The sequence below is a fragment of the Oreochromis niloticus genome, linkage group LG18, assembly GCF_001858045.2.
Source record: "Oreochromis niloticus isolate F11D_XX linkage group LG18, O_niloticus_UMD_NMBU, whole genome shotgun sequence".
NCBI classification, from domain to species: Eukaryota; Metazoa; Chordata; class Actinopteri; order Cichliformes; family Cichlidae; genus Oreochromis; species Oreochromis niloticus.
In genome coordinates, this window is record NC_031982.2 from 5,641,671 (window position 1) to 5,662,262 (window position 20,592).

The 20,592-nt window shown below is 42.5% G+C and overlaps 1 protein-coding gene across 1 annotated transcript in view; it reads right to left on the reverse strand.

Annotated features, from left to right (window-relative positions):
- zswim5 (zinc finger, SWIM-type containing 5) overlaps positions 1-20,592 on the reverse strand; it is a 70,152-nt gene that overhangs the window by 6,203 nt on the left and 43,357 nt on the right. Inside the window, exons 2-15 of the mRNA XM_003456172.4 lie at positions 15,675-15,862; positions 14,434-14,602; positions 12,909-13,057; positions 10,069-10,219; positions 9,095-9,271; positions 8,754-8,930; positions 8,046-8,192; positions 7,819-7,956; positions 4,470-4,621; positions 3,604-3,706; positions 2,124-2,259; positions 1,285-1,442; positions 1,010-1,173; positions 299-380 (exon numbers count right to left, since the gene is read on the reverse strand). Coding sequence (XP_003456220.1) covers positions 299-380; positions 1,010-1,173; positions 1,285-1,442; positions 2,124-2,259; positions 3,604-3,706; positions 4,470-4,621; positions 7,819-7,956; positions 8,046-8,192; positions 8,754-8,930; positions 9,095-9,271; positions 10,069-10,219; positions 12,909-13,057; positions 14,434-14,602; positions 15,675-15,862 — 2,091 coding nt within the window. The remainder of the gene's footprint in view (positions 1-298; positions 381-1,009; positions 1,174-1,284; positions 1,443-2,123; positions 2,260-3,603; positions 3,707-4,469; positions 4,622-7,818; positions 7,957-8,045; positions 8,193-8,753; positions 8,931-9,094; positions 9,272-10,068; positions 10,220-12,908; positions 13,058-14,433; positions 14,603-15,674; positions 15,863-20,592) is intronic.

The window sequence follows — 20,592 nt, forward strand, 5'->3', positions numbered from 1 at the left end:
AAAATCATTAAATCATTTCATTACACTTGGTATAATTTTAGTCTCTATTCTTAAAAAGATTATGGAGGCATAAATTTGAGTTCTTAACTAATGGTGCAACATGTCATGCAGCCCCTCTCGTCTTCAAAGATCAAATGAGGGAATCTCTTTTGGGAAAACATCGTTCATCCCTCCTCGTTTAGACTAACAAGACACTTCAGCTCAAAAGAAGCCGTAAAGCTGAACTTACTGAAGATCACAACGCAGCACGGAGGCTGTAATTAAAGCATGAATCCGCTTTAAAAATGGATGCACATACCGACTTCAGTGGCGCAGGTTACCAGCCAGCGAACCATCTCTCTCCTCCTCCAGTTCAGAGTGGACAGAGTCATCCTCATCACCTGCAAAACACGCATGGAGAACATGATGCGCCCTGTTAGCGCCATTGAACCGTTACACATTTCTATACCCTCTTGGCAGTTTGCATGAATACGTGCATTTGGAAATCATAGCATTTTTGCGTAGTGTGTGATTTTCATAATTTAGCTGTTAGCATGGCACCACATGGCTCCTCTGATGACAGATGTAACCAGAATATGCTCATAATTGCACAGATGATGATTTGCGACCCTTCCATTTTGAGCACTTTATTAGCAGTTTTGCTGACAGGAATTCAGCCGATACTCTAAATACCAGCAGAAAGAGACGGGGGAAGCCACAGCATCACTGCAGCCTGATGATCTGAGGACTTTTCTGTGTTTACTGTGGGACCCAAAAGGTTTAATTATGTGGTTTCTTCTCATCAACAACGGTAAGACTCTGTGTGATGTTTTTGCTGTTAATTTGTAGTGGGGCAGCAGAGGGCTGGAAAAAATTACAAGGTGAAGGAAACCGTTGCATGTTTTGACTGGCGATCGGTGCTCTGATTTGATTTTCTTTGCTGTGGTGAAATGATCTGTGAAAATTACTGACTTGCCCTCATACTTCGACTGCACTCTCTCCAAAGCATGCACACACACACATACAGTACCTGCAGTCCTAGCTCCAGCGCCACGTTGAGCAGGGTTATATCGGGTGGGCTCTCTGCGGGTGTCGCTATTTTAAAGGCGTCTTGGGCCAGTTTGAAGATTAAGGAAGAGGAGTGGATGTTTTTCTGGATGGCCTCCAGCACCGTCCGCAATCTCAACATGTCGCCTGCAAGCAAAAAACACAACGCAAACTAAGATCTTGATGGAGAAATGCCTCAATAACCAGCTTTGCCTGTTTGAGTAACATCCGAGCGGACATTGAATAAGCTGGCGTTACCTTTAGCAGCAGTGAGCATGGTTGAAGCCAGCTCACACTGCTGTGACTCCAGGTGGCCCAGTGTGAACCAGCGTGGGTATCTGCTCGGAACTATGGAGATACCGTGATGAGGGTGGCCGACATCCCCGGAGCCCGCCGATGACTCCAGAACCGGCAACCTGGCACATGTAGTAAAAGATCTGTTTTAGACAGATGGCACTTTGTCCTGATGTTTTATTTATTCCAAGAGTAACACTAAAATATGGATCTGAGTATGCATTTAGTTATAGCTGCAGTATGCGCAACCGTATGACTTTTATGTCAAACTTTATGCTGGGACATACGGCAATTTAACACAACAGATTACCAAAGCATCACAAAAACAATTACTTCTGTGCACTCAGCCAATACAACAGCCCTATAAAAAACTGCAGCTTTCATCCCAAATGTTCACCAATACCTCTAAAGAAGTTATAGCTACACAGAACAGAGCTGGTGTCAGTGACAACAGATATGACACCGAGTAGGTCAGATAAAGCATAAACGAAGGTGTCGAGGTGGGTTGCAAAGCATATTGCAGATGCATAGCAACTGCGAGCAGGCTACACTTAAATAGCCAGTTGGCTATTTTATATGTGGCACTAAATCTTTGGCTGTCACAAAGTAACTGTTAGGTCATATCTTCTGAATTAATTTGGAATACTATTCAGATTAAAAAAGCCATGTCATGAAATAGAGGCCCTTATTGGTTTTACTGTGGGCCTGTTTGCGTAAAGGCAAAATGACCATCATTTACACACGCAACATAAAATACTTTTCATCAATAACTGTTTGAAGCTGCAGTGAATGGGGAGTCTGACCTCATGGCGCGGAGAGCCACTTTATAAGCCAGGTCTGCGTCATGCGGCAGCAGGGCAGAGAACAGGTACTTGGCAAAGGTGTGCATTGGAACGCTTTCCCTGTGGATGACCTCACCCAGACCGCTGAATGGGCCAGCTGGAGCAAAGAGAAAAACAAAATATTCTTTACCTTCTGTCTCAAGAACGTGCCAAAAGAACCACTGTGCTAGGTATGGGCTCCACTGCCTGAATGTGATTCGCACTGAATAAATATTGAAGTCAAAGTGAAGTTTTTCAAGCTACACTTTACAAACGTCACAACAAAAACCTTTCACGTTCTGGACTCAAAACCGTGCAGGTTTCAATATCTGATCAATGTTATTGATATTGGACAAAATAAATAAATGAATTTTATAGAGCTGGGCGATATGACCCAAAATTCATATCTCGATATTTTTTAGCTGGATGGCGATATAAGATATATATCTCGATATTTTTTTAAAGCCATAAAGTAAGAACAAAAAGAGAGTTCTTAGTCAAAGCTGTGTCCCAGATGTCACACAGGCACTTTTATTAACATACAGCATAGATGTACATGAAAAAAACTACTCAAAATAAATTATGAGCATTTATTAAATAAAGATGCTCTATAAATAAAAGAAAACTATGTTGTTTTGTGCATAACAAAGAGCTCACAATTGTGCAGTCAAAATGTAAACTAAAAGACACTGAGCATAATAACATACAGATTTCACAGCTGCTCTGTTCCCAACTTCTACTGCGTGACTGACAGCCTGGAGTTTGAAATCCGCTTCGTAACCATGTCTCTGAACAGGAGCCATTTATGGTCCTTATACACACACAATACGGTAATATTACGTTGAAGCACAGTACGTATTACTCCGCGAGGCTCGGTAGCCGTAATGCTCCAACAATCCATCAAGCGGTGCAGCTCCGTAGCTTACCAAAGTCGGACTAAAACATTTTTGACAGATTGCTGAGCGCTGTGTATCACATAAAATCGGTTCGCGGTCATCAAGCACAACCAGAATTCATACAAAAGGCGCGCAGTCAACTTTTGAGAGAATGAAATGATTTCAGGCCGTGCATAGCGTTAGCGTGGCTAGCTCGTTAGCGTGGCTAGCTCGTTAGCACGTTGACGCCGTCCAGCCCCACGCACAGGGCGATGCGCAGTAACTCATTAACGGAGATTTGCCGTGTCCATCTTGTCGCTGCCTGCAGGTGAAGCGATGGGGGAGGACGGGGAGTTGTGTTCAGTGAAGGAGAGGCGAGGCCGAGTAACGTTGCGGAAAGACAAAAGTGGACGAAAGAGAGGCAAACTTGCGGCTCCGCAACTATAATTATAACGTAACATAGACCATATCGATATAAAGGATACTGTCACATCTTATATGCCGTATAAAAATATATCGATATTTTTAAAAAAATCGATATATCGCCCAGCTCTAGAATTTTATCAAATTTACTGCAGACACCGTACCTTCTAGTAGCTGTATGGCCTGCTTCCGGAGGGTCTGAACCAATAGATCGTCCAGCTCCAGTTCCTGAAGCTTTGCAACAATCTGCTCCTCATTACGACACACCTAGAACACATTGAAGACACAAATAGCATTCACTCTAACTATAAGTCCCTTTTCAGTTCTGAAGTAGCCATTTAGCTATTAAGTGTTTTCAGTGGAATTCAACTACTTTCAAGAATTTCAAGAAAAAAAATGTGTATCAACCTGCCAGCATGAAAAATGACACGACAGAAAACAAGAAAAGAGTTTTAATACCTTTTTAAGAAAGGATTTTGACCCCAGGACATTAAATGACCAGTACGTTCTTACAAACTTGCATCTGTTCACATCTGTTGTTACAGCACAGAAAAAATCTGTGCTGTAACAACAGATGGAAAAAAAAAAAATCTAGTAAAAGGTCTGTGTGTGCATGTGACTGGTTTTAAATGCAATTCTTGGTTGAAACATTGAGGCTGCAGCTAATTCCAGTGACATTAGGAAAGGTCTGTGGCAGTAGTGTTAAGCCCTCTAAAGCAGATTAGCATTTACACAAAGAAATGTTCCATGGATTTATTTTAAATCACAGTGAACTTAAGTACTGTGACTTTCTGCTTGTTTTTCAGGAAACAAATGCTGCAACCTTCTCCCTCTCTTTCCATGACATTTACTTTAAACAAAATCATAAATTACAGTGATTTACTGATGGCGATGGTGACATCTACAAATTTACACAAACCTCTTTATATAATAAAAGTGTGCCATAGTTGTATTTCGGTTTTCACTAGCAATTCAAGGATCCTCACTCTACTATATTCTCTATGATTTTAAGGTGATATTAAATTGTTACCTTATCCTGGGCGTACAGTCCCTCGGGCATGATCCTCTGCTGACCCATACCCATCAGAGCCACCTCTAAGGCCAGAGTCAAGTAGGACTCCCCTGCATCTGGACTGCCCCACACTGGCACATGATGGTAAACTGGAGGTCTGGGGTCACAGTCTAAAAGGAAAGATTCCCCCAAAAATGTAAGTCATTAACTTTACATCATCTATACTGGTTTCAGAATGATAAGAAATCCAAGGAGACAGAAAAACAAAGACACCAACTCAGCAAAGATTCCTTTCATAACAGCAAAGTTTCAGAAGTCCACCTTATCCAATACTGACATGCTGCCCTAGCAGCTTCCAATCACCTTGTTTATAATCTAAATGGGAAAAAAGCTTTAAATATCGTTTCTTCTTAAATTTAGTTTTATTACTTCAAAGAGAAGATGAGGTTTTTGCTGTGGTACACTACCTTCACAGCACAAAAACATCCCAAACTGGCTCAACAAACTCACTTTAGAAGTCTACAAGCTATTTAATTTGGCTAATTCAGAGAAACTCCACTAGACCCCATTAGCGTATTAGCATAAGCAAAAGTAAAGTACATAATATTGCTCTGGTTTTATCAATACAACAACTCCAGCAGCAGGATTTTCATAAAACATAGCATAAAAGCTTGTTCTACAAATGTGTAGAAAATAGAAAAGTATCACAATATGAACCAAAACCACTTTTATCTGCCTAGTAGTATATAAAAGATTACTGTTAAAGATAGTCAGAGCCTGCAAGCTTAGCACATTACTAAACCATACAGTTAATGGGTTATAGGAATGGCTACATGGTGCATATATAATGGCACTGCTATATCATATTAAAATTTGTTAAAATCTGTTGTAGGACTAGCATTTAAAGAGGAAAATACAACAATAGCAAAAAAAAAAAAAAAACCATCAAAAATTTACAAATTTACAAAAATACACAGATTTTTTTGGTATATATATGTATAAAAAAAAAGCTACATAGCATTTATATCAGTGTGGCTTACACAGTAGGTTGTTCACATATCTAAGATGGCTGCTTGCTCTACACTAATGCTTGACAATTATAACTGAGAACAGATGCCACAAGAGCCTCAGCTGTTGATTGGTGCCCATTTGTTCTCTCTTGCTCCCCCTCCAATCGTTCTGCTTAAATCCCGTCTGAGCAAGAGATCCCCCACCCGACCCCAAATCCTGTTTATTCTAGGGATGTGTGTATATATGTGTAGTAATCTAGAGAAAAGTGGAAACTGGGCTTACAGACTTAACCCCTTAGCCAACTTGCTGTTGTTTCCTCTCCCTCTAGATTGATTGGTTGATGTGAAACGGCCAGAGAAGGAATCGTATTTCGATTGGGTTAGACATAGTCTAGATCCACCCACTTTACAACAGATGTTCCCAGCTGTCTCACATGGGGAATGAAAACATGGTGACCAGGCTATACTCCCAAGCACGCAAAATTATCATACCACTCTCCTCAAATTCCCCAAACAACACAAGACAATCATTCTTTCTGTTGTTCCATCTCTCACACTCACACACACACACACACACACACACACACACACACACACACAGATGAGTGTGCCAGTGGTCAGCATTGTCTGAACTGACAATAGTTCCCTGTAGCCTGGTAACAATGAGAAAACCCAACCCCTATTCTGTTCAGTTGCAATAGCCACTGGTGCAAAAAGGGAAAAAAACCCTGGGCAGTGAGAAAATGCAAATGGTGATACATTCTATACATACCCCACACACACAAATGCATGAACGCACAGGAGTGTGGTCTGGACTAAATGAGCAGGGTGTTCCAGCCCAATCCATTCATGCTCTCGTAGTTTATGGCTGCCTGCAGCACAATAGTGCCTAGTCCTCATATAAGACCATGGCGTCTGTTGTGTGATGAGTCACTGCTGGTGAACCCGATCACCTCTGGTTAGGATTATATACTGCATCAGCTGGTGATGTGGGCCTGAAATTATACCTTGCGTTTCGTAAATGGGCTCTTTGTATAGTTGTGTAAGAAACCTGGGCTCTGACTCATGGGTATGTATGTATTTTGCTAAGGTGCATGTTAAGACGTTGGTTTGCTGTGTAGATGTACTGGATAGAAGCTTGGCTCAACAGTGATGCAGACTAAACAGCAGACGCAAAGAGACTGAATCTTTTTTTTTTTTTTCCAAATGCATGTTTCAACATGAAAGCAGAGGATTTCTAATATTCTCAGCCAAAAAAATTAAGAAATCATCAATTAATTTAAAACTATGTGCCTGTATTGACGTACTACAAATATTACAGCTACAGTACACAACTGCCGTCTGCAAACTGGAAATGAAACAGTTGTGTTCAGCGTAATCTCTGAAGAATTTGATATGATTGCCCATCATATTTTACACCGCAAACTATTAATGGTTTTAAGGAGAACATGCAGCTGTTGCTGAAGCTATCTTACACTCAAAAATGGGATCCCTCAGGGTTCTATCCTAAGTCCACTGTAGTTTATATTATTACTTCTAAGCTATGTTTCAGTGTATGCCTTCATTCTTTTTAGTTTTAGTGATGCATTTTATATGCCCAAGGCTTTAACCTTCAGTCTGCAATCTTCAGTTTCAAGTCATCACTCTTTAATTACAGACTCGTTTTAGATCCATAGATAATGATTAGATGATCTACTTCTGCCTCTGACTCCTCAACTACCTTGCAATTAAAACTGTAAACGGCACCCACATAACTCTTTCTGAGCCCTACAAATACCTAGGAATTTGGCTTACAGAAAAGATATTTAAGTTGGGATGGTTCAGAAAATTAGGAAAAAAAAAAAAATAAATAAAAAAAAAAAAATCACACTTGGCTTTTCATTCAGTATTAGCAGTGTTTGTCTTCTAACCATAAAGGAGTCCACTTTTATAGCCCTTGACTGTAAAGATATTCTATGCAATCATGCTGCCTCAGCAGTTAAACTCTGTACACCACAGTCTAGTATACTTCATCAATAATGACTCAGCACCTTTCTCTGTATGAAATGGTTTTTAGACGTCCTTATAGTGAAAAATATTTAGCCATTACTTGTTTGTTAGCCATTTTATTATAATTATTAGCCATTTTTTGCTCTCACTTATTTAGAAATATCGTCCTATTTAAATCCAATAAGTAAAGCACACAATCCAGTAAAAGCTTCATTTGACATGTTCCTCATATAGTCAAAGATATACTTGTATATCTTTGCAGATCTTTGTGATCAGCGGACTGCAAACTGCCATCAAACTAGACACCCAGCTGTGATGACCTCTTGAATACAATAAAAAGGGTAAGAACGGTGCCTTTGTTTTCGTACCTCCAGTGTCCATGGTGTTGTCGTCATCAACACGGCACGTTTCTGTGAGCGTGATAAACAGGCAGCCAATTGGGTCTAACGGATGGCCCACCCAGCCTTCCAGGTTAGTGGTGGAGGTAACACCCCTCTGGAGAAGTTCTGAGAAAGGTACAGGAGGGGGAGAGACCGACATTAGAATCACCAGTTGAGACGCTGCACCTTCTCCAGAGAGCCAACAACGCCGTTACCTTTCTTTTGGTGTTTGTAGATGTCCATCTGCCTCTGCTGTTGTAGGCGAAGGGTGTTGATGATGGCGACGGCCAATCGCAGGGCTTCTCTGGAATAACCGTGTGAGCGCAAGGCGTCGACGCGAGCACATGCCGTTGGGACGTGGTCTGTGTGGCGAACACAGAAATAAGATGAGGTCAGGACACCTTCACAAGCACACAAACTCCTTCCTATACACACATTGCACTTTAATCACACATGCACACACACACTACAGGATGTATGATGCAGTTGGTAATGGCATGCGCAGACTCAAACTCACAGTGCAGTCTCAGCAGAAAGCCTGTGTGTCTGATAGCTGGCTTAAGTTGCAGAATCTGACAGATCTTAGCTGGAAGCTGCTTACTGCAGATACTGGCCTCAATATCAGCAGAATTACTGTGTGTGTGTGTGTGTGTGTGTGTGTGTGTGTGTGTGTGTGTGTGTTGGCTTTTAGCTGAATCTGAGATTGTGTGTGTACAAGCTGACACACAAACACTGTCATTCGTCCTAAAAATGATGCTTTTTCTATGCCCTTGTAATGGAGAAACTGTCTGCTCCTCAGTGCATGTTTGTAGCCTATATTATTTGACTAAATCATGAATGTGCACTTTTACACATCACAGACTGTAAATGATGCAAAAGGTAAATACGGTTGCTTTTCCTGGACCTGAGTAATGAAACCCTACCTAGCCAGAGTGGCAAGCCCTGCGGGCTGAACAGCAGGCTCTCCCCTTCTCTTTGGTAGGACGGAGACATGTAGTAGTCGCTACTAATGATCCTCTGCAGGTGGCTGTCCTGCCAGTGGAGGTCGCAGGCCTCGACAGCCCGACTGAACACAGTCCTCCGTGGCCTGGACAGAGAGTCTGATGCGACACACACAAACATCATGATTACTGGTAGAAATGAGACACGTGCAGTCTATATTGTTCAAGTTGTAGAATCTTTCTGCTAATTCAGATCAGTTCTTGCTTGCAATTGCAGTAAGCTCAGAATTTAATGCGTGCAGATTTGTGGTTTTGGTGCTGACCCTGGGCGAGGTTGCTCTGCGGCAGAGCGTTGGTAATGTTGGGAAGTTCACTGCCATAGTTGCCGTCCTCCAGTGGGCAGATGTCCATGTCCCCCCACTTCTTCAGCTGCTTCAACCAGCCACTCTTCTCCTCGCTTTTACAGTGAGGATTTAGCACCACACACACCCACAATGCACCTGTGAACAGTAAGGGGATCAGACGTCAGACTCTTAATGACAGAAGCTTTTAAGGGGGGGGATCCCTAATATGGTCATGTCTTTGAAACTATACTGACCTAATACTCAAATATTTTGTTAACCAGGTGCAGCCTATCAGAAGAAAGTAGGCTTAAGGTGATCTGCACTAAGACCTAGTGTAAATTACTAAGCTAAGCAAGAAAATGAACACTGCATTAATGATTCAAAACTATCTGGGTGGTTGCTGTCCTGAAAAACTTTACCAGCTTTTTTAAAAAAAAACAGCAGTTCTTCTTCTGCAACAATTCTCAAAAAAAATAAGAAAAAGAAAAAAAAAATTAAGTGAATCTGCGCGTTTTAACTAGCAGGCTTTCACATATCAGAGAAAAATCAGGCAGCACACTGCGACTGTCTGGCTGTTATTCTTGTCTGCGTCTGTGTCATGATCTCCCCAGCTCACCCGGGAAGTGTTCTTATTGACCTCCTAAATACTGCGATTGATTGTGGAGAAGCTGAGCAGCCATATTGATTGGCAGCCTTTATCATTCACTCAGTGCAGGTGGAGAGAGAGGCCCGGGCATGAGGAGGAGCAGCTGACTGGATAACCTAATAGCTTACTGAGTAGATGGATGTTTACCTGACACAGTGACTAGAAATTTGTCAGAACAACAAAAGGAAGACTTCTTTAGGGCTGTGACTGCACCAACTACACAGCCGATCCCTTCTGATTTTTCCAAACTAAAACTGTCAGACATCGCACTCTCTGTGTGTGTGTGTGTGTGTTTAACTGTTCTTACCCAGCTCATCCCAGAGCTGCCTGCACTTGTCCGTCATGCCCGTGCCTTGTTGTCTCCATAGTGACAGTCGGGGGTCTGCCATGAATTGTTCCGTTATGAGCGTTAGCATTCGGGCACCGTTGGAGTCCCGCATTCGCAGCATCTCTCGCACCTGGAAAGAGCACAGGCTTGGTAAATGTGAGTAACACAACAGTCTGACTGAGCAGCATGTACCTCCTGCACCTTAGAATAATCACACAGGCTGAAGCAGAAGGTGAAGGCAAAGAAAAAGACAGAACACATCTCAAGTTAACATACTTGGCAATAGAGAAAGTTTTTGTGCACATTTGCATTCTTACTGGAAGTTGGGTATGAAAACCACTTACTACTTTCAGTTTAGAACATTAAACATTTACATTGTGTCGGGGTGGCTGTGGAGGCGGTAGAGCAGGTCACCTACTAATCAGAAGGTTGGTGGTTCGATCCCCGTCTGCTCCAGTCTGCATGCCAAATATCCTTGGGCAAGATACTAACCCCAAGTTGCTCTCTGATGCATCCATTGGAGTGTGAATGTGTGTGAATGTCAGATAGAAAGCACTTACATATTAGAAGCACAGAAAAAAGTGCTTGTGTGAATAGGTGTGTATGTGTGAATGAGGCAAGTTGCATAAAGTGCTTTGAGTGCTCATTAGAGTAGAAAAGCACTATACAAGAATCAGTCCATTTACCATTTCAGATGGCATCATATCCCCCCTCCCCCCCCTCCCTCTAAAACCCATCAGCAAGAGTCTCAAACCCAGAAATGGAGTCAGGACACCTAATTTGAAATTCAAACTAATACAAAAGACAGAGCATGGCTTTTGGCGATTCATGCTGCATGTATTATACAAAACATTCTGAATACCAATTAAAACCAAATAAAAGAAACAGTTTGGCCCTGAAATTGAGAACTTGGCCTTATCAGAATGTGTTAGGTGGGCTTGTTTCAGTCAGGAAAGAGAAAGCATAGAAAACATCTGCACAGACTCATATTTAACCACAATTGGAAAGCTGTTCAGGCCTAATTGAGAAAAACAAAGATACTGTCAAGCAGATATTAAAAGGTTATTCTCAGGTGTTGCAGGCACATATATTTACTTGAATAGAACATTTTTACATACTTACAAACCACTAGAAACTAAATGCCAGATATCAGATTTCAGAATGATGATGAAAATTAGTTCATGTCTTTATTACTTTTATGCTGGATTGTAATTCATTACTATCATTAGGTTGTTTTACAAGCTCCCTGACAAGCCTTCACATGATCCCAGTGAGATTGCTGACAGGGACTAGAAAGAGAGAACATTTTTCTCCCATACTGGCTTATCTTCATTGGTTCCCTGTTAAATCCACAACCAAATTTATTCTTAGGCTACGTTCACACTGCAGGCGAAAGCGCATCAAATCCGATTTTTTTGACCCTATGCGACCCATATCCGATCATGGTATGACAGTGTGAACGGCACAAATCCGATATTTTCAAATCCGATCTGGGTCACTTTCGTATGTGGTACTGAATCCGATACATATCCGATGTTTTAGAAAGCGACTGCTGTTTGAACGGTCATGTCGCATTAAATCCGTCTTTTACGTCACTGACACAAGACAGACGCCAATTATCAGCGCCGGAGAAGCGCCCGAAAAGACATCGCAAACGCTTCCTGGCCATCCAGTGTAGATGTTAGTGAAACTGTTGGGAAGACAACATGAACATTTTATTTGTACTGTATAATCTGCAGATTCTGACAGAAATCTGCAACTATCCTTTGAAGCACCGCTCCTCTCTAAAACAGCAATAAGGATCATTATTAGGTTATTTACATTATTATGTAAATAACAAAATAACTTAAAGCAAAAATTGGGAAACGTAAAGTCCGAAGTCTTTATATTAAGGGCCATCAGTCAAACAATATTGTTTGCTCTGGGTCTAAACAGAGTGTGTTGTGTGTGACATCTTCTTTTGCGCATGCGGGCCGCTTTGAGCGTTCACACTAGAGCGCGTTTGCTGTCGCATTTTATTTGTAGTGTGAACAAGCAGACAAAAAAAAATCGGATTTGATCAAAAAATCGGAATTGAGCATTAAGACCTGCAGTGTGAACGTAGCCTTAGAGTGCAGGCTTACTTATGGTTCCTAGGATATTTAAAAGTAATATCGGAGGCAGAGCCTTCACCTTCAGTGAAACCAGCTCTCAGTTTGGATTCAGGAGACAGACACGGTCTTAAATTTTAAGTTCAGGCTTAAAACTTTCCTTTTTGATCAAACTTAGTGATGCCTGGACCAGGTGACCTTGAATCCTTCCTTAGTTATGCTGCAATAGGCCCAGGCTGCTGGGGGCTTCCCCAGAGTGTTTCTTCTTCACTCTGTGTTTACACACACATTTAATCATTTGTTCTTATATCTCTGGTCTCTTCCACAGTGTGTCCTTTCTCCTGGCTCTATCCCCCAACCCCCTGACTGGTCATGGCAGATGGCTGCCCCTCCCTAAATGGAGTTTTTCCTTCCCACTGTCGCTAAATGCATTCTCATAGGGGTTGTTGGAGTTTTCTCTGGTGACACATTTCAAAACTGAATTAACTGCAGCACACTTTTTATTTTTAGCGATTGCCCACATTTATGGAGGTGTGGATAAATTGCTGTCAAATTCTCTGCTATGTTCACCATCTTCTAGCCAGCTGTTATGGTAGCAGTGGGCAGATTTCCACTATGTTTGCAGAGAAACCTATTATTCACGTAGTTATTTTCCTGCTTAGATTTGCGAAAACAGAGGAAACAAATAAATGTTCAAACCATGCAGAGGAAGGGAGCAGTGACACGAACCTTAGCGAACATGGAGTTGAGCTGTTTCCCAGAGCCGTAGTAACCTCCCTGCGACAGAAACTGCTTGACTTGCTCCCTGACTTGATCTTCATCCAGATGCCAGCAGTTATCATCATCAATGCTGGCGCCTGCAGTTGGGTCCGGGGCACCTGAGAGCGCACAGACACACAACACACACAAATAAATGACTGGGCCAGTGAATCCTACAGTGTCTGCAATGCATGCACACAGCAACAATACAAAAAGAGAGCACATGGATTCTAACAAAAGCCCTGAATTCATATGAAAACGTCATTCCTTCCTGTCCTCGATCCACACCCCGGGATGAAAAAGATAAACAGACAGTGGCCATGGGAAAGGGAGTTTACTTAAAGACAGCTTCAGCTGCAACAACACCATTTTCTAAGCTCAGTACAAACATACTACATCTCAAATCCCTCAGTGCTGAAGGATAGTTGGAAATTTTTATCCTGAAATAAAGTTGAATTCTCTGAATCGTGGCACCGATCCTCTCTGCTCTCAAGCCTCTTTGTTTAACGTTTAACTTGCACCGCACCTACACGACACCTAAGAAATGCTGCTTGTGTTAGCTTCTCCCGAGTGCATGATTAACCAAACTTTATTTTTCTTCTGTGTGTGTCTGACTGATACCACAGGGAAATGGAGATATGCACCAAATTCAGGGGGGTGGGGGGGTCTTTGATCTAGCAGGAAGTGAGCTGAGGAAAGCCCAGAGATGCATTTCCAACTGGCTGGAAGAACACCGCAGCAAACGGCAACATTCCTCCATCAAAGCCAGACTCACGCCTGGGATCAACTGAACTTCAACCCCCATGATCCCCCTTGTCAAACACAGGAAGCACAGCGCGGGGCTTCCTGGACGAGGGAGCTGGAGTGTGTCAACATTTAGCGGGCAGGATGAAATAGAGAAGGAGATAAAGAGGTTTGTTTGGCAAAAGGATGTGTAGAGTTTGTCGTTTCCCCGACGTGGAGCTGTTCTGGCTCTCCTCGTTTTTAATCTCCCTCTACTTTCTCCGGCCCTTTCATCTTTCCTTCTCCTTTCCGTCTCCTCTCTTCCATTTCCCAGAGTGCCATCTCTTCTGTCTCCTCCTCTCAATGTCCCTTTCCTCTTCACACATCTCTCCCTTTCTCCTGCATCCATTTCATCATTCGAGTCCCTTTTTCTGGGCTTCCTTCAACCTACCCCTGCCAGTGGGAGGAGGTAGCGACTGGAGAGTGGGAACAGAGAAATCAAACGAGCCATTTGAAGCCTGCCTTGCTGCTTCGCCGGAGTAATCAGGGGCTCTGACGTATGACAGCCTGTAGGCTGGCATGCAGCATGTTTCAAGTTGCGAGGCTTTTAAGTGTGGCCTGTTGCTGTGAAGATATCGCTGCAGAGGGATGGGCAGCACCTCCACAGAGCAAGAACTTTTTAAGAATTAAGGAAAGAGCTGTAACTTTCCGAATGACTGTCAGGAATTTACGGCATTGAAAACCTGGCGTGGAATGTGGTTTGTGCTCTCACCATGGACCTGGTTGATCTCAGAGTTGGAAGAGAGAATCTCATCGGCCAGTTTCTGAGCGGTGGGCAGCACCTCGGTGTGGTGGGCTGTGATCAGATACTGCACCAGCTTCTGTAGCTGATCTCTGTTCATCTGGAACAAAGTCTCTGAGATAGGCAGCCGTAGCTTCACCTGCAACAAACACAAGTGGGTGCCCAATGTGTCAACTGCATGTTATTACTGTAAAGTTTTCTAAACGCAAAGTCCCAGGTGGAAAAATAATTTGGTCTTTGAGCTCATGAGACATGATTTATGCACCTTAAAATACAGTTATCCAGTCGTACTATGAATGTTCAGAGCAGTTTTTAATAAACTGAATTTAATTTGGTCCGTAGAACATATTAAAAAAGATGGATGAAGTGTTCTGAAGCCTCGAGATGAGTGTTTTAAAACCACATGTGACGAAAGAGGAGCAGGTCCGACTATGACACTTTGTTGGACTAAATGTTTTATTCAATATATAATCAAATTCAGTGATTGAAGCCATAAACTTACTAGGAAAGTGTTTAAAGAGGTCATGTTTCTGAGGTGTTTGCACCCATTAAAAAAAAAGAATAGAGGTTTAAGATACTTCAGCACAGGCTTCACTTTTCAGACCCGGAAACTCCGTCCATCTTTTGCTCCGTCTATGATCTGGACACAAAGGCATGTAGAGCCACGTTGTATTAACTGTGGTGGATGTCTTATTGGATTTCTCAGTTATTTGCACAGTTATTTGCATAATGTCACAGTGATGGATGCTCGTGTTAAGCTTGGAAAAAGTTTCAATTAATGTGTACAAATAATCCCGGTGAATCAAAAGCTTATCAGACAGTTTATTTTTCCAACTCTTGGCTCTGTATGATGTCAGAATCCCCTAATATGGTCATCACAGGCACTTAACATTGACTGTGAGCAATGCAACTCTACCCAGCTGCGGCTCACCTTGTGTCTTTGCAGGGGAACCAATTGGAACAAAGGTAGCCTAAAAGTGTAATCGATACATTTTGACTGGTGAATGATGCAAAGCTACCCAAGTAGAGTCCAAATTTAAGAGCACAGAGCTGAAAATGTGCATAGAGCCACTTTGATTCATGGCACTATAGCCTCTACTGTGTTTTGGGTGATGTAACCAGCATTGATAAACATAAGTGTGTGTGTGCATATTTTGGTTAGGGAATGTTAACCCAATGGAAAGAAAGCATCACAAAGTTGTGGTTATTACCTGTTCGGGCTTGCGAATCCGATATAGTGAGAGCGCCACGACATGCGCGCAGTAGAATATGTCTCGGTTCCCACAGCCACAGGTGACAGAGGTGATCTTGCACCGGTCGAAGCTGATGGCTACCTTGTGGGTGACCTCCGGCTCAGACGATGTGGCGGGTTCGGTCACTGTGCCGCTGAGGTGAAAACCTGCAGAGACACAAATGAGGGACGAAAGAGACGGGTGAGCTTTAAATGGTCTTACAACAGTATGATAAAATGCAACCGGGCATTTTTTTTTTTGAGTAATTCAACTTCATTGCAACTTTTACACAGTTTAATTTGTTTAAGTTTTGTGTTAAAAAATAAAGAAGCAGAAGAAGAAGGAAAAAAGGCAGGAGAAACTGTGGTAACCTGAGCCTCTACAAACACAGAGTGAAGACTGAGTACAAAACACACATCTTCATCAGGCTTCAACAGGACACTGAGCCATCTGATACTCAGGGTCTCTCTGTCCAAGGCTCAGTGCATCTGTGTGTGCGTGTGTAGTAGGAAGGTTGCTAGGGTGGGATCGTTTCCTGCCCTCACATACACACCCAGACCTACACCCACAGGATAGTAAGGCAGTTGGCAAAATAAATGTCCACTTTGCATGGTTAATCTTTAGCCCTGACACACCAGGCCGACCATTTAGTGCTGGCCTCTGTTGTCGGCTGTCTGCAGATGAGCATTTCCTGTACTTTTTAAAAGGCATTTCAGGCCTCGATGTAACCATTTGGCCAATTTTACAAACAAGTTCCAAACCTGCACCTAATTGAGTAGCATGAGGCTAAAAACAACCGCACAAGAAATGAATGACATCACTGTAGCCACTCATGAGATTTTATTGATTAACCCCATGTGACACCCAGAGTCTAGATACAGATGAAAGCAAGAGCAGCAGAGTAAGTCCAGGCTCCTTCTTTGATCCTCTTCTGTTTCATATTTAAATGCTTAAACAAAAAGTCTTTTAAATACAACATAGCTGTTGCAAACATATCCACAAAGTCAGGAACTACAACCAGACTAATGTCAAGTGTTAGATGGGGATAAAGGGGGAGAAATTTGAGTGAAGAAAAGAGAATGAGGAGGGGAAAGTATCTGGTCTGTCATGTCATTTCACTCTGACAGGTCAATTATTTATGAGGTAAAGAGTGTGTGTAGGTGTGTGTATGCATGCACTTTGGATTAGTGCATGTCACAAAACATAGCCTACCGCTTCTTTTACACCTAGAAGTTCAAAAGGCAGAGACAAAAAAAAAAAAAACATAAAGGGGATGTAAAACAAGCTAAGTGCAAAACAATAGTATGGCTATTTTAGTCATGGTGGTGGTGGTTTATGTGGTAAGTACATAACTAAAACTCTGACACACCAACAAACATCGGTGCAAACACAAGGAAACACACACACACACACACACACACACACACAGTTAAATTCTGGGGTGTGGGCCAGCATGGCGGAGTGGCCTAATAAGCTTGTTTTAAGCCTTCCCCTGGCAAAAATCCCACAATAGGCTTTTCCAAACCAAACGCTGTGAGCACAAACACAAGGTAGCTCACAGAGACACACACGCAAACATAGCCAGATCCAATCAACTGTAAACTGCTTTCACCGAGACAAAGGAAGATAAGGAGCTACGAGAGAGCGAGTGAAGAGAGTGACGACGACACTGAGAGCGCGTATCATCTCGCCAACCAACTCACAAAACTGTCTGAACCAAAATGAAACTGGTCAAGTCACCACATCCTTCAAATGTACAAGCCAACAGCCTTCTCTTTACGCCGAAATCTCAATCCACAGCCAAGCTGCTGACAAAGGACTACACATGTTAAATGCAGACACAAAGCCACAACACTTAATACTGCAATTCTCCAACGTTCAGAGGCCTCGAAACAAAAAACCGATGCAATCCTATGCTGCCCTGCAGGTTCTATATACATGTACACTGAATACCTCAGAGTATGAAAAGTGTATAAGTGTACTAATTACACTCAAAACTGACAGAAAGAGAAAAGGCTGATGTTTCTGTCCATCTTTACTTGTCCTAAGTGCATTTGCCATCTTAATAACTTTCTTGAGCAGCCTATTTCCTGGTGTCTACTGTTACTGGACTGTATTTTATCCTTTCAAGACTTGATCAGACTCTATATAATACGACTGCTTAGTCATTCCTGTTATATTTATTTTAAAACTGTGATAAATTCTCTGGACAAGTCCACGTGGTGTGGGAAACAAAACAAAAGTGCAGTTGTATGCACAGACCCCAAACTCACTGATGACGGACCAGAGGACACAAACTACGACATCTATCTCTATGACAGATGGTCACGGTCTTGTCGGAATAGGTTCAAGCTTCATATTTTTGCCTTTGCCATCTTGCACTTTTATAAGCAGATGTGGAAAATGCGGGGTGGATCTGACTGAGAAACTGAAGAAAAACTGCAAGATGGCGAGCAGGCAGTTGACAGTCACACTCCGCTCTATTTGACTCCAATAGGGCCTATAAGTTACTAAATTAACCGCCTGCTGCACTCAATGAGACTTTGAAATGTGTTTACTGACAGCCATTAGGAATAATCCAGGTTTGAAGCATTTCTGCATTGGCTTCACTTTTCAGACGCAGAACCTACATCCATCTTTGATATACTGTCCATGGTAGCAACACACTCGTGCCAAAGTTGCCCCCTGCGGTATGTGCAGTGCAGATCTACTTTCAATCTACATGTGGCCAAACCACTTGAACCACCCACATGCATATACCAACACACCCATTAATCTGACACAGTGCCCTGGATGGCTATAAACCATTCAGCCCGCTTACTGCCTACTGACCAGTCTTAATACTGCCCACTAACCGACACACCAACTGATCTAAAAACTCTACATGACTGACCAAACTGTCCGCTGAGCCAAACGGGCCATCTGACTATGATAGGAAGGACAAGTGAGACACTGAGAACAGAGGGAAGAGCGAGGCTGATGCATCTGTCAGTGATAGACATGGAGAGTCCTCCAAACTGTTGAAATTTCTACCTCCCGCTGAGTCCGTCTGTCTAACCAATCTTGGTGTCTTGCAGCGCAGTAATATTGTAAATGTCATAAACGGCTCGCTATTCCTCCCCTCCGTCTCTATAATGGACATACCTGTAAAATCAATTTGCACTAATCATAGCTTAGCGTCAGGGAATCCAAATTTGATCTTCCAGTGCTGAACTCATCGCAGCGGAGCGCCAAAGACCAGGCAAAAATCAGGGGAGCGCATTTCTTAAAAGCATTGGGGGAACATTTGGAGAGCCATCTTCCCCTCTGAGCTGTCTAAACAATGCCTTGTCAGTCATCACTGCCTATTGTGCTTGGCTATAAAAACTCTACTCTTAGCATTTCAGATGAAGAGAGAAGTTTTGATGGCATGTGAGGTTTGGTCTTTCCAAATCCGGGAGTGCCGCTGACTACCCCGCCTTATTCTTTCTACGTCTGTCAGGTTAAAGCCTATTGTTACTCAGCCCTCTGGGATGATTGTGATGGTGACACTGCTGCTCTTTTCACTTTCAATCAAGTCTGAAATGGCTCACAAACAGGTCACAGTCTGTCTGTCTGTCTGCCCCTTTATCTTTTGACAGTTTCTCTCATCATTGTTAGGTTTAATTACCTGGCTAAGTTAGAAACTTCTGGGGCAGTCGTACCTTGCTACGGCCGTCACAACAAAGTAGGTAAAACTCACGAGAGATTTTAACAGTCTTGTGACTGGTGGATTGAATAAAGAAAAAGAATAAATCCCTAGCAGTCCTTCAGCAAATTAGAGCTCCTTAAGAAGTCATTGCTTCTAGTCAAGAGTCAAAAAATTAAACATGATAGTGTGTAATTGCCAGGCAAATTTTAACTCAGTTTTTCTCAGTTTCCATGGTTCATGTTAAGCTAACCTCGCTATGTAGCCTTTTATTTAAAGTACAAATGTGATCTGGGCAAAAAGACAACAGCAATAAACAGGGAAATGATTTTCCAAACATCGTCATCACCATGAGGTTTAAGTACCCCTAACCCTATTAAAATATGTGATTCCTGATTTCTCCGAGTTCAAGCAACAGGATTGAAATGAAAGCAGTGAGAGTGACTCAAATCTTACATTAACCTGATATTTTGGCTGACAATTTAATGAAAGCAAAAGTTACATGTTCTGAATTGCCATGTATTTATTCTTCAGTTGGAAACACCAAAGCTACATCTCAGCTGTAAATACCTCAGAAACCTTTCGCCCTAACTACACGTCAGGTTGACGCAGCCTGCAGCTACTTTGTGACTGGCCTGTTCAGCACTGTCCAGTGCATACTTTTTTCGATGCAGTTTTCAGTACATCATTGAAAGAATAACAATCATCATCTCAGCATAAGGAAAAATATTAAACAATATGAGGACTCATGTGTCAAGGAGATCGCTTAAATTATCAAAATGAATGATATTATATATATATATTTTTAGCCGCGAAAAAGTGACCACAGCATAGAGCGGAGACCCCGGAGGGGAAAGGTCCCAGCTGGCTGGTACTGCATATAAAACACTGGGACAAAACCACACTTTAATTAACAGATAACACACCCGCACATGCATAAATGTGGGCAACGATGTCGGCCACTTCAGTAGGTTATGTCGCCAGCTCTACAAAGATGCCCTGCAGAAATCTAAATCAGGCTGCAGAGTTGGGGTCATCGCCGATGATGACGACTCAGACCTCGGAGGGTGAAGCATTGCTTGGCGTACCCATTTTTACCCCAGTTGCTTTCACATATAGAATCCTTTGTGTGTGACACTGAGGGTGTCTTCAGCAGATGGGCATGCAACAATACTTGGTACAAAGACGCTCCATCAGACCGTCTGCAAGAACACACAAACACACGTAAAC